This window comes from Pseudophryne corroboree, chromosome 12, assembly GCF_028390025.1.
Source record: "Pseudophryne corroboree isolate aPseCor3 chromosome 12, aPseCor3.hap2, whole genome shotgun sequence".
NCBI lineage: Eukaryota > Metazoa > Chordata > Amphibia > Anura > Myobatrachidae > Pseudophryne > Pseudophryne corroboree.
In genome coordinates this window covers 6797457-6811712 of record NC_086455.1, presented here as the reverse complement: position 1 = coordinate 6811712, position 14256 = coordinate 6797457, and the positions used below count along the sequence as shown (strand labels likewise).

Below are 14256 nucleotides of genomic sequence, written 5' to 3'. Positions count from 1 at the left end.
GCCTAGCGTGTGCAATGCTGCTAAAAGCAGCTAGCGAGCGAACAACTCGGAATGAGGGCCAATGTGTATTATTATCCTGCGTGTAGTATGTGTATTATATGTAGTATGTGTTTTATCCTGTGTGTATTTAATGTAGTATGTGTATTATCCTGTGTGTATTTTATGTAGTATGTGTGTTATATGTAGTATGTGTATTATCCTGTGTGTATTTTATGTAGTATGTGTGTTATATGTAGTATGTGTATTATCCTGTGTGTAGTATGTGTATTATATGTAGTATGTGTAATAGCCTGCATGTAGTATGTGTATTATCCTGCGTGTAGTATGTGTATTATCCTGTGTGTATTATCCTGCGTGTAGTATGTGTATTATGTATAGTATGTGTATTATCCTGTGTGTATTTTATGTAGTATGTGTGTATTATATGTAGTATGTGTATTATCCTGTGTGTATTTTATGTAGTATGTGTGTTATATGTAGTATGTGTATTATCCTGCGTGTAGTATGTGTATTATATGTAGTATGTGTATTAGCCTGCATGTAGTATGTGTATTATGTATAGTATGTGTATTATATGTAGTATGTGCATTATCATGTGTGTATTATGGTGGTCATTCCGAGTTGTTCGCTCGTTGCCGTTTTTCACAACGCAGCGATTAGGTGGAAAATGTGCATGCACATGGTTATTAACACAAAACTTAGCAGTTTTGCTGTAGTTCGAGCGACGCTTTTCAGTCGCACTGCTGATCGGTGAGTGATTGACAGGAAAGGGGCGTTTCTGGGTGGTAACTGAGCGTTTTCTGGGAGTGTGCTAAAAAACGCAGGCGTGTCAGGGAAAAACGCGGGAGTGTCTGGAGAAACGGGGGAGTGGCTGGCCGAACGCAGGGCGTGTTTGTGACGTCAAACCAGGAACTAAACGGACTGAGCTGATCGCAATCTGTGAGTAGATCTGGAGCTACTCAGAAACTGCAAGGAATTATTTAGTAGCAATTCTGCTAATCTTTCATTCGCTATTCTGCTAAGCTAAGATACACTCCCAGAGGGCGGCGGCCTAGCGTGTGCAATGCTGCTAAAAGCAGCTCGCGAGCGAACAACTCGGAATGAGGGCCATTGTGTATTATGTGTATTATCCTGCGTGTATTATGTGTAGTATGTGTGTTAGCCTATAATGTGAATGTGCAGAGATTAGCCCCGCCCACTCTCGGATGCAGCATCATGGCCGCCCACAGTCACTGAAGACTTTGTAGACTGATGTATGACATCATACTCCATGTCACTCATGGGTATGCAGTTATGTTCCTGATTGTCGGGATCCTGGTGGCCGAAATCCATACGCCGAAATCCCAACAGCCGTTGAAATGCCGACGGTCAGAATCTCAACCGCCGGACAAAACCCCACTTCCCGAGGGGAAATAGAGCCTTGGGTCACCACCGGGCCCGAAGCATGGCGAGCGGAAACGCTGCGCTTGAGGTCGGGATTACGGCGTTGGTATTTTGACCACTGGGATTCCGTCTGTCAGGTGATCGTAGCGATCCCCACCCATGTATTGCTTCCACACATATGAATACAGAATAATTTTGCTGCTGTGATCAGAATTAGGCCCTTTGTCCCCTGTACGACAGTATATAAATACTGCACCCAGTAATAGCTCACCTGGGCATGCCAAGGGGGCAGATGTACTAAAGCCTTGAAGAGTGATAAACTAGAGAAAGATAAAGTATCAGCCAATCAGCCCCTAACTCTTACTATTTACGAAGTGCAGTCGATGTATTCCGCCTAATGCAGGCTCTATGGGGCTAATTCAGGTTGGTTTCGCAAATCGCAATCCAACCGGAATTTTTGCATTTGCCCCATGGGCGCATGCGCGGGGCCCGTCCTGCGCATGCACCCGCATTTACTGCGGGTGACCCTCAGTAATTACAAATGCCTCTGCCTGATTGACAGGCAGAGGCGTTCACGGTGTGGGAGGGGGTCAACAACGCTCCGTTTCCAAGGCGGAGACGGAGCGTTGCGGGGGCCTTAGGAGGGAAACAGGGGTGTGGTGGTGCGAATGGGGGGCGTGGCATGATGTCACACACAGCTCCTCCAATCAAAAAGATGGCGGTGGGCCTCCTGCCGTCGCATCCATGCTGCGCCGGAAGGAGGCTTCCCTAATTCCTGTGACCGCGCACTAATTGCGGCATGTTTGCAATTAGTGCGTGGTCGCAGAGTGGGGGCGGTGGCTAGCGTACTTGGCAGCCCCAGCATGTGAGGCAAAGGATTGCAAATTCTGCTAAAAAGCAGGTCCTGTGACCTCATTCAGTAAGGATTGCAAAATCTGTGAATTGCATTGCGCATGTGTGAGTAAAAATAGCGTCAGGAATTGTGTAAGGTCCTATGGGGGTCATTCCGAGTTGATCGCTCGCTAGCAGTTTTTAGCAGCCATGCAAACGCATTGTCGCCGCCCACTGGGGAGTGTTTTTTCGCTTTGCAGGAGTGCGAACGCTTGTGCAGCCGAACGCCTGCAAAATCTTTTTCTGCAAAACAAGACCAGCCCCGGACTTACTCTTCGTGTGTGTTGATTCTAACGACGGAGGGACGGCTTTTGACGTCACACACCCACCCAGCGAACGCCCAGCCATGCCTGCATTTTTCTAAGCACTCCCTGAAAACGGTCAGTTGACACCCAGAAACGCCCCCTTCATGTCAATCTTCCTGCGTTCGGCCGGGCAATAGGAATGTACGTTAGACACTGTGCAAACCCACGATGCTCATTGTACCCGTACGACGCGCCTGCGCATTGCGGTGCATACGCAGAAATGCCGATTTTTAGCCTGATCGTTGCACGGCGAACAACGGCAGCTAGCGATCAACTCGGAATGATCCCCTATATACGTACATCCCTGCTCCCCGGACTGCCACCGGAACTGTGTGGAGCGTTCCCTGCTTCCCGGGAGTGTTGGCCACGCCCCATGATCTACCCTGATCCAATTTACCGTGAGCTGCATCTTCATGACCCCGCCCTGATTCTGCAACTTGTGTCACTGCGCAGCGGGGAGCAGGGCCATGAAGGCGCATCTATCACACAAAGCCATTCACGGCGGTGCAATAAGAAAAGTAGTCACATATGGACAGTTTTACGCCATAGGGTGGTCCGCTGAGCGCAGCCTAGGTGCAGGCCTGGGATCTAGATGGATGGTGGGAAATGGGGGCACAACAACACCATCCGTGACGTCACAGACCACCTTCCGCTGTGGTACATGCAGGATGCATCACCCTGATGTTGTACGGTTGTTCGGTGGTGTCATCATATCTCGCCGCACCCCACTCCCTGCCCTCATGTAGCGCCACCACACGCTGCTGTGCCGGCTATTGGGTTGATGCCGATCTTCAGTGTCGGCATGTGAGACCTAGGTGTGCAATGAGGTGGAAACTCCAGACAAAGTTATAAATGACGCATGGAAGTCCACCCTCCGACCACTTTACTTCCATCTCAGACAGTAGCAAGTCAGCAACTCAGAGATGGAGAATCCAATATGGCGGCAGCCTCAGTAACAGCGCTAATCTCTCACAACCGGCAAATGCTCGTCCAGCAGAATCCGATCAGCTCTGATAGATCTGGCGCAAGGCGATCACTGATAACGAGAAGTTCAGCTTTGTACATGGGGACGAAATAACTTTTTATACTGACTTATTTACTATTTAGTACGCATGCCCCCATAGTGGGCTAGAAACCACGCGCTGCTACACCCAGGGACCTCTGGTGCAGAGGAAGCTGATGTGAGTTCTCCTATATCCTGCACCCACAGCAGCTGCCTCCGTGCACAAGGCAGGATGTATTCCGGGGCCGCTTTCTATGCAAATCATCCTGATTTACATACTGGCAATAGTAACATCTGCCGGAGGCCCAGATAGTCTCAGCAGACGCTCAGGGCCAAGTCATACAGGGGGCTCCGAATACAGTAGAGATAAGGGTGACAAGGGTTACAGCATGGAAAGAGTTACACAAACTGCGTATTCTACGTCTGCAATGAACCTCACAAATCTGCGTCAGTTACTGAATCCAACATGAAGAAACATAATGATAAGTAATAGCGGGTCCTTGGATAGTAACAGGTCAATTTACCATTGGTGGCAGTGGGCTGGCGGTACCTGACATCATATATTGTTGCATATCATGATGCACCGACACTGCAAGGATTTCCTATACGCTGGGAATGCTATGTGCTGGCGCATAATGCTCTGGCCTCTCCGGCAGTGATGGGTAGGGCTGGCGCCATCCTGAGATGACGTTAGTTTGCTGCCAATAGGCCAAACTTTTCACTGCTTGATAAATTGACTTAATCTGCTGTGTGTGTAATATAGCAGCGGGGCAGTGGAGGTAGGATTCTGCACTATGACTGGTGGATGGCCAGTGCTCTGCACCAATCAGAGTGCTCCTGCGTCCGCGCACTGCATGTCTGTGTCTGAGAAGCAGGCAGAGGAGGGCTCAGCCACAGGACCCACTGGTCTATCTCTCAGCCATCTCTATATATTGTGCAGCCAGAGGCCGTCTGCCCATGCTAAGTAGGGTGGTCCCCCCTCCCCCCACCCTGTATCCAGCAAAAAGCAATATTTAATAATTGAAGTTTCTGCAGTCACTTGGGCAGAAGTGGAGCCTGGACAGTGTTGTTCACACACATCATCTACAATAGAGCTCATGTGGCACAGGGGTGAGTACCGCACCATCAACCTTACTGGAGATGGGTGGAGGAGACTAGCCACTGGGTGGTGGAATGACGATGAGCTTACCTTTGGATATATTACTTTGAGGCACCATTCTGCCATCCAAGTGGGGATGGTGGAGACACAGAGAAGTGAGAGAGGAGAGAAGGAGAAAGGTCGGGGAGGAGGAGGAGGGTGTAGATCAGGGCCTCATCAGCATAGAGGTGATTTGGGGGTGAAGGAGCAGATGAGTCACGACAGAGGGAGTGCATAGTAAAAAGAGGGTGGCCAATTGTCTCAACATTGGCAGAGAGGTCACGGAGCAGAGACAAGCAGAAGTGACCCTGCCAGTTACCCTGGAGCAGATCATTCATCACTTTGGTCCTGATGGGGTGGATAGGGAAAAAGTAGTCTAGTGTCCCAGAGATGAGCAGAACTGTAAAACTCCTTCATGAAACATAAGTCTCCTGCCACATTCACCAGATTGTGGTATTCATTTCCCCCCCCCCCCCTCCCCCAACAGGTATCCACTCAGAAGGTCGGCAGTAGCCGTGTCAACATTCATGTCAACACCACAATGTCAACATTAAAATGACAACATTGTTCAGACTGTCGACAGCCTTACAATGTGGATATCGGAACTATTGCCATGAAATGTTGACATGCTGAACTCATCCACATGAGACCGCCGGGGCCCGAAAGAAGACGCTGGAGCCGCTGCAGCCGCAAGAAGAAGGTAAGATACCGATAGACCACCGGGGACGGTTTGTCGACAGTTCATCATGTTGATGTATTATCCATGCACACATGATGAATATCAACATTATAACTGTCAACCAATCATACCCAACCCTCCGCCCCACCAGCGCACACTGTAGAATGAGTTGTCTGTCATGGAGTCTGCTCTGCTCATTGGATAATGACTCGGATACAGTGTGGGATTGCGTTGTGCGGAATGGCGACATAATGCAAGACTGGAATGTTGTATTTCCGGAACTTCCAGCTCTCTGACCCGGCCAGTTCCTAACTCTGGTCACATGAGCTGGGAATCCACTTATCTGCATTACGTCTATGTGGTCCATTGCCACCATATCGGGAGCTGCAGGGTTACCCGCTGGTAACGCAGGCGGTGACCTTTGTACTATTACACAGAGTCCTCCCCAGTTACTGCCCTCTCTCTGTCCGTAAACATTCTCTGTGTTACTGGAAGGAGAGCAGGTACTGTACATTTACATTATGCAGAACATCCCCCCGCCAGGCCCCTACAATGCTCTGCACCCACGTATCACGTATACAGCTCGTCTTCTGACTGCCATGTTACAGGCTGTGCTAGATATATGACAGAAGCTGATCAGTTGGTACTTTATCTCTCTCCACTCTGGGGGACATTTACTAAGCAGTGATAAGAGCGGAGAAGTGAGCCAGTGGGGAAGTTGGCCATGGCAACCAATCAGCACTATAAAATGATACAGAGCTGCTGATTGGTTGATGGGATAACCTCCACTTGCTCACTTCTCCGCTCTTATCACTGCTTAGTAAATGTCCCTTTCTGTCTCTATCCTATCTCTCTCCACTCTATCTCTCTCAGCTCTTTGCAATGGGCACTGTCATAACACTATACATCATGGTATATGTGAAAGTCTCCTATGACACCACTAGACTGTAAGCTCCCTGGGACAGTCTGCAATTATACCCTGAGACTGTAACATTAGTATGGAGCAGTGTCCCGGGCGTGTAAGCTGTGGGGCACAGTGTCGGCCAAGTCATAACTGGATGGCAGTGATCTTGGGAGAGGGTGTGCCGTGTTACCAATAGATTGTAAGCTCTTGGTACAGGATTGGCAGCCTTTTTCCCATTGCTTGCCCCCATTGTTTCCCTTATTGTATTACAGATAAATCAGCCTGCTGTGTTCCTATTTGCACGTTCACTCATGAATATAATAGGTCAGTCTTATGGACTGGAGAAAGAGAAGGAGACACAGGTATTCTGGAGGTGTAATAGGCAGGTGAAAGGTCAGAGAGCAAGGCGAGGTCACAGAGAGGCAGATGTTACCTGGCTTTGCGCAGCTGTTTCTCTGGGACTCTGCAAATGTCAGGAGCGCGACCGTCATCAGATAGGAGTACCAACGTCCAGTAATGACCACCATCGTCACACAGTGTGCTGTGATTTCCCCCAGTCTCTGAATGTCTCATTTGTCGTCCTCTCGTGTCTCCGTTACATGCAGTCTGTGTGTTTGCGTCGTCTCTTCCATGGCTGTCACTTCTGCACGTTTTTGCTGCCTTTAGTCTCTCCCTCTGTTTCTGGACTGTCTCGGTAATGCTCAGTCTCTTACACTCTCTCCCTCGCACCCCGTCCCTCTCGCACTTAGCAGCCTGTTCCTCTACGTAATGAACATCGTGTCCCGGCTCCCTGTCTCTTTAACGCCTGTACCATCCTGGATTCCAGCTGCTTGGTTGCTATGGGAAACGTCTCCACGTCCTCTTTAGAAGGTTTGATGCATCTCCCCCTCTGTAACATCACTCTCGCTGTGTCTCATCATGTATATGTGTGTCTGCCCTCTGCACTCTCTGTACGGCCGATGCACGCCCACGAAAGCTTCTGAATAAATAACAGGCTGACAGGAACATGTTTGAGGAACCAGCTACTGATTGAGCTGAAGGTCCCAGAGAGATTGTGCAATCTGGTGACACTATTCACTCCTGAGCCTCTGGGAGCTGAGACCGCAGCACCTGAGAGGGGAGGGGTCTGCGTGCAGCGCCGACGAATAATTGAGGGGGGTGTTAATGGTGCAGGCAGTTGGGCCGCACGGTGCTTTTCAGAGGAAATACTGTAGGTGTGTTTGGCCCGCACCACGGTACGACGCGCTGCTATAAAAGTGCCATCATCTGTCGCCGCAGTCATCCAGTATGACGTGTGCCCCTTTCTCCTAATCCCCCAGTCTTGCGGCAGGCTAGACAGGTGCCTGGCTTGTAGCTGTCACCTGTGCCCTATTTTCATCAGACCATTACCCACTGCAAATATTTGCCTCAAAAATATAATATAAGCAGAATGACTGATGCACACAGAATCGTGCCGGCCGCGCGACCGTTAACCTGCGCATTCAGGGCCGGATTCGGGGATGTGCGCAAACCCGATGCGCTCGCAGCTGCGCGATTATCAGGTGACTGCGCAATTTGCGATGGCGGTTGCGGAGGGGATTTATTCGTAAAGTGAGTGACAGGGAGCGCTTGGGAGTGTTTATAGGGAGTGGGCGGCAAAAGCGTAGGCATGTCTCGGACATTTTCTGGGCGTGTCTCAGTCTGCGCCTGCGATTCTGTATGCAGCTGCAATGGCTCCAGCGTCTCACTTCTTGCGCCCATGCTGCGTCTTTGTATACAGAAGTTCCATAAAGGACTGATCTGCGACTGATGCTTTGTACGCAGCTTCTAAGACTCGCTAAGCCGCCGGTGGGCGTCTCAGTACAGATCTGTTTTCTGTTACCCCAAAACATTGTGGTGGAAACAGTGGGCCTGATTCCGATTTGTACGCTTATGTACAAACCCGATGCTTGGGGGTCTGCACATGTGCAAGGCGGGTGTTCAACCCATCCCGATTAACATACCGTTTTGTGGGCGCGCCTAGCCCAGGGTTCCGACGGGCTTATGCAGAATGGCCGAGGGCTTGGGACCATCGTGATAGGTAGTCACGATGGTGGTCCAATGTCTTGAGATGGCAGATGCCGGCAGGAGACATTGTTTTCCTGCAGACCCCTCCTGCAGCATTTGCATTTTAGTTGTACGGTATTGCACGGCGGCTTCCCTGCGCCTCCCTGTGGCTGTGCAATCCCGTACAAATCGTAATCAGTCCCAGTATTTGGTACAGTATTCCATTTCCCCCTCTCACAAAACATCTGAATTTATTTCAAAGTAATGCACCCACTGATTGGCTGAGAGAGGTCTGACTCTAAGCCAATCAGCGCTGAGGTGCAGGAAACCATGCGGGACCTGTCATTTACATGCAGTGCTTGCATGTCTGTGGGATCAGGAGAGCGCGCTGGGTGTCTACCGGAGACTCAGAGGGCGCCAGAGCAGCGTTTGTCTTCAGGCGTTCTGTGACTCCAGTTACCAGGTCTCCCTGTATCTGCTGTCACTCGGGTAAATTTACTAAGATGGGATGTTGCCCATAGCAACCAACCAGATTTCACTTCTCATTTATCTAGCACCTTCTAGAAGATAATACCTGGAATCTGATTGGTTGCTATAGGCAACATCCCATCTTAAATAGAACTCCCATATGCTAACATATGCGATCAACATCGCAATGCGGTGACGGAGGCTCCCCACGATACCTGTGAGGTGATGTGCAGGGGTCTCCGTCACCTCCCTGGGCTCTCCACATTCCTCCCATGCCGACACAGCAGCAGGCTGTCCCCGGCGCCTCCTCCTCCTCCCTGCAGCTGGGAGGACCTTCGGCTGCGTTGCTTGGGGGCGGAGGAGTTTTCTTTCCGGGTCCGGGCTTCCTGGAGGAAGGTTTGCCGGGGGAGAGGGGTCGGCGTCAGCGGAGGAGAGCGGCGAGTTGCGGCGGCCGGCGATAAGAAGCCCAAATGGGGGTTTTATCGCATTTTCCCTTTATTACATCTCACCCTAAGAGAGGAGGTTATGGTTAGGCAATAAAGATGGAGGTTACGATGAGGTAAGTGAGGGTAAGTGTGGTAGCGGGAGGAGGTAGAATATTTACCTCTCCCTTGTTAGGTTTGTGACATCGATATTGTGACCAAAGTCCTGACATTTCTACCTTTAATTACCTATTTTCCCTGACATGCGAGAAAAAGCCACAGACATTTCATTTTAGAATTACCGCGGCAGAATTCTCGCACCTAATTGAATACTGAAAACATTGCGGCTGCGGGAAAACCTTGCACTAAGAGGAATAGAAATTGCGGACAATCGGATAGGCCCCTATATGTGTAATACAGTAAGCCGTATTGGGTTGTCTTGTGCTTACAGCCTAAATCTGTGTAAAATGCCTGCTGGTATGTTATTACAGATGTGAGTAATTATATTGTGCGGCCCATGTGAAGGTTAGAGGGCCGCCCGTCCGGCCTCTGATGTCCATCATTATCACCGATTATCACAGTCTTTAGGCAACACCTGGTAAGACTATTACCCTACTTTAATACCATGCATAAAGTCTATAGAACACCGGATATGACTCTACCAGAAGCCCAGAAGAACCTGACCATCTTGATGCCTTCTAGGGAATTTATTCAACACATGGAGATGACCTTCAGCCACTTAAGCTCCTCTGCTGCCCACTATTGCTGGTAAGTTTGCCTGAGATCATAGAGAAAATGTCATTTCATAACCTGGTCTATATAACCGATCAGTGAAGTGACGTCCTCGGGTACCAATGACTGTCTATGTATAAGTCGCACATTATCTTGGATTTTTTCTGCCATGTACAAGAGAAAAGGCAGAACGCGGCCACCTTATTCACACAGCATACAATACCTATTGTGCTACGTTCCATGGTGGAAGCAGAGCAGAGAGACGGTGATGCCCCCAGGCTTGCAGCAAGTAAAGTTCTCTTCCTATTAGCCAATTATTACATGGTGAGTACCATCTGGGAGCTACAGAACTGTATGCAGGCCTCCCCGTGCTTCCCTCTGCCTTCAACACTTACCACACCGGCTGCGTCAATGTCCTACACCAGTGTGCCGCTCTCCTTCATGGGTCATATGCTGCCTGTAATATGTTCTCTGATGGAAACAGCGACTGATCCCCGCACCCACAGAACTCTGGCTATAATGACCCATAACGCTGCTTAGACCATGGAAAGTATGGCTGTGCTAGAGCCAGGAATAAAAGGACATTGCACCAAAGCCTGCGTCCTGCTGACCACCTGGGAAACACAAAGCAGGAATAACCCTGATTATCTGGATACAGTGATAACCGCCGTAGTAGAAGTGGAGACTTTGCAGAAGATCTATGTGGAGTACAGACCTAGGAGGCCCCAGGACACCTCTTCTTCCTTATGGCACAGGAGAAATAGGCCACCCAATTCTAACTAACAGAGACAATAAACCTGTATCTGCTGAGGACTATGTTAGTAGTCTCGTCCACACCGGGCACTGGAAGGACTTATTGTGTCATCTTATGCCATTAGGGAGATCTAGTACCATCCACAACAAAGTGACCATGGTCAGTATTTGTGCACCCCACCTGGCACATCCAGACCATCTACTGGACGCCCGTATGATGTGGTCACTGGGGAGATGTTACACATGTTGGATGACACTGATATCAACATTTGCATGAAAGTCCTAGAAGGTATCACCAATTCCACCAGGACATCACCAGACCAGGTCCTGAGATACACAGATGTATTTATAGCTACTATCCTGCAGATAATGAAAAAGCGACACCTACAGCTGCTCCCCACGCTGCTAAAAACATGATTGGCGGTAATACAGATGCGTCACCATAAAACATGGACGAAGTATGACCAAGTCCTCCTCCACATCATACATTGTATGGTCTACGGCCTCCATGACATTGATCTCCGTGCAACTGTACTATTTGAGGAGATACAGTAGTTGAGAGATACAGGGTGTTCCCATGGAGTCCTATCAAGAGGCTGTTGAAAGAACAGTGCCTGTCACTAATGATAAAGCTACAGAGCTGGGACATGTCTCACCCCATGCCTTTCTCACCTGGGCTGCAGGTCCATGGTGCTGGAAGAGGGCTGCCAGTGGCAGGACACAAGGTGAGTGTGGGCTGTGTACCGTAAGGTGGCAAGGAAACATCTCCTTAAGCCTACGCTGCTATGGGCAGTAGACAATCTGGCCATCTATAGGGATGTTTGGGCCACAGTGAGACATATTAATACTATGAAGACCCTTATGGGCCACCCTCTCCCCTAGTTGCCGAGGCCCTCTCCTTTTGGGGAGGGCCAGGGGCTGTATCGATCCCCAGGGGGAAGCTTCGGACAACCTTGGGGATACTCGAGGGTCCTTCTGCGCTTCGGCAAGGGGGGACCCACAGTCCCTTTTTCCCCTCAGACCTTTTGGCTCTGAGGGGTTAGGGGAGTAACGGGGCCCTTCTCCTTTCGGAGAGGGTCCAAGAACTTATGCACCCAGCATGTTTGGCACAGACACTGGGTGATGAAGCCACGCACCTCAGGCTTCAAGTATAAAAAAAGAAAAATATCCTATGAGGAGCTCACCGCGACTGACTACAAAGACTTATGGTGTGGTTTAATAAACACATAGAGCCCAATTTACTCCAGAGGAATACAGGAGGCCGCCATGAGGACATCACTGAATTTAGTAGAGAAGTGGAAATATCTAGTAACAGTGACGTAAAGAAAAAGGTTGTCTACGCAAGTCGCAGGTGGGAACGTTAGGCTTCCCAAGGTTAGTCCATTCCACAACAACACCATCGTTTTGTGTAGCCATGTCTCTGATACCACCTAATCTATAAGGAATACATGAAGAACTTTGCCAGGGTCTTGCACGCCCACGTTGAGTGACGCAGGGGAGTTGCTGGTGATGATTCCTGCACCTTCATCGCGTGTATACACCTGTGATCTCCTACACGCAACAACCATTTGCTGATTGTGGAGCAACATTCCACCCCCACCGGACAAGGCAGCAAGGAAGGAAAAGACCTTTCTTCCCAGAGATATTTCTTTTGTTATATTAATGTCACAACTGAGGGCCTGAGCTGACGGAAGGCAGCCTCAGTTGTAGGGGCTGAGATGTACCGGAACCTGGGAGGTTGTATCAGACCCCTGGACATGTAAGTAACATGAAGAGAAACCGCCCGAAGGCGTGACCACGACAACTTGAGTAAAAGTCAATGATATTTATTTATGACAAACTCCATGCATCACAGTAGCAGTAAAAAGTAACATAAAAATCAGCAGAGAAATAATAATACAGTTCCTGGGTACTACAGGGTGGCAGGGGCCACAGAGCTCTGGTGGTATGAGACAGTTCTTATTATCTGCAAGTTGGAAAGTCCTTACCAGGCTCAACTGTAGCAATGAGGAAAGCCCAGGGTCGTACCAGCTGGTGTTCCAGGGAAAGCTGGACTGCTGTAGATAAAATGCTGCTGTGGGTACTGGTTAGAACCAGACAGGTGTTGGCACGGAGTGGATACTGGCTGGAACCAGTTAAATAATAAATAAAGCTTGAGAGCGATGAAATATAGATGAAATGTAGAATTTGAGAGCGGAGAAATAATAATACCGGTGGAGAGTGGTAAACTGCAGAAAGGACACCGGCCCTTTAAGAGAAGCTGTACACTGCTGGAAGCTGAGCTGGAAGCAGGTGATGTTGTAGCTGGAAACAGGTGAGTCCAGAATGGATCGGAGAGTCAGGCTACACCGCAGATGGAATGCTGGTGCGGGTCTCTATAGCAGAAGTCTGGAGACAGGAGCTGGAACCTGGAAGACAATCACAGGAGAGAGACAAACTGGAACTAGGTTTGACAACCAAAGCACTGACGCCTTCCTTGCTCAGGCACAACCTATTTATACCTGCAGCAAGGAAGGCATTGGCTAGGCAATTATGCAAATTAATAATACTGACAACGGATTGGTAGGAAAGATCAGCTGACAGAATCCAAGATGGCTGCGCCCATGCAGACACTTGGAGGGAAGTTTGGATTGTAATCCATGTGGTCTGGAAAACAGTAATGGCGGCGCCGGCCACCGGAGACAGGAGACGCCAGGCTGACAGATGCACATCCGACCACGCGGACACAGCGGAGGCCGCGGCTGACGTAATCACCACTCTGACACTCTGCATGCAGAAGCTCAGGGACGGCGGCGGAGGCCGCGGGAGACGCCATGCCAGATGTATAAGGCGTTACTGTGACTGCGTCCAGAGAGACAGGAGAGGATGCGGGAATGTGCACATCAGGATAACAGATGGGATCCGGTCCTGGAGCGCTGAGCCAGCCTTAGGAGGCATCTGAAAGGTAAGAAATGGCGTCCAGATACCCGGATCGTGACAATTAATGGTAATGGTGAATGGCTGCCAGTGGATTGCAGGTGGCATTTGGTAGTGGCAGGAGATGGGGGTCCATATCGTGGGTGCAAAACGGCCCCTTTGCCTGTGCACAACCAGGCAATGCCATTTCCAAATGCCAATTACTGCTGTACCCTGCCGGATTACTGCAAAGCTTTAAAATAGCTTATTGCCAAATTCTTTTGTTTTATTTTCTTCCCATGTACTGTAATATGCTGAGATGTGACTCTGATGTCTGTTTTTGTTGTTTTTAGGCTGTTTTTCTTTTTTTCCTTGAATAAAATGTTTTTATGCCGTTCTGATCTTTATATTTGTATGTGTACAGGAGGATCTGCATCAGGAAAGCACTGGATGGTGGTGATGCGAGAGAGGGAATCAGCGCGTCTTGTGCGCCAAAGTAGATCAGGCAGCATATGGGCCCGGTTCTTGGTGGAGGAGTGGAAGCTAAGGCTGGTGTGCGCCCTGCATCCGACCTCTCTACACAATAAGGTAAGAGACTAGGAATAGTTTGTATAAGCCTTACAGTAATCTCCTCATATGTTAATGCTGGTGCTGAGAT

General features: G+C 49.5%; 1 protein-coding gene across 1 annotated transcript in view; it reads right to left on the bottom strand.

Moving 5' to 3' along the window:
- IL6R (interleukin 6 receptor) overlaps nucleotides 1–7366 on the bottom strand; it is a 43588-nt gene extending 36222 nt beyond the window's left edge. Inside the window, exon 1 of the mRNA XM_063946831.1 lies at nucleotides 6737–7366. Coding sequence (XP_063802901.1) covers nucleotides 6737–6830 — 94 coding nt within the window. The 5' untranslated portion in view covers nucleotides 6831–7366. The remainder of the gene's footprint in view (nucleotides 1–6736) is intronic.
- Between the last annotated feature and the right edge of the window lie 6890 nt (nucleotides 7367–14256).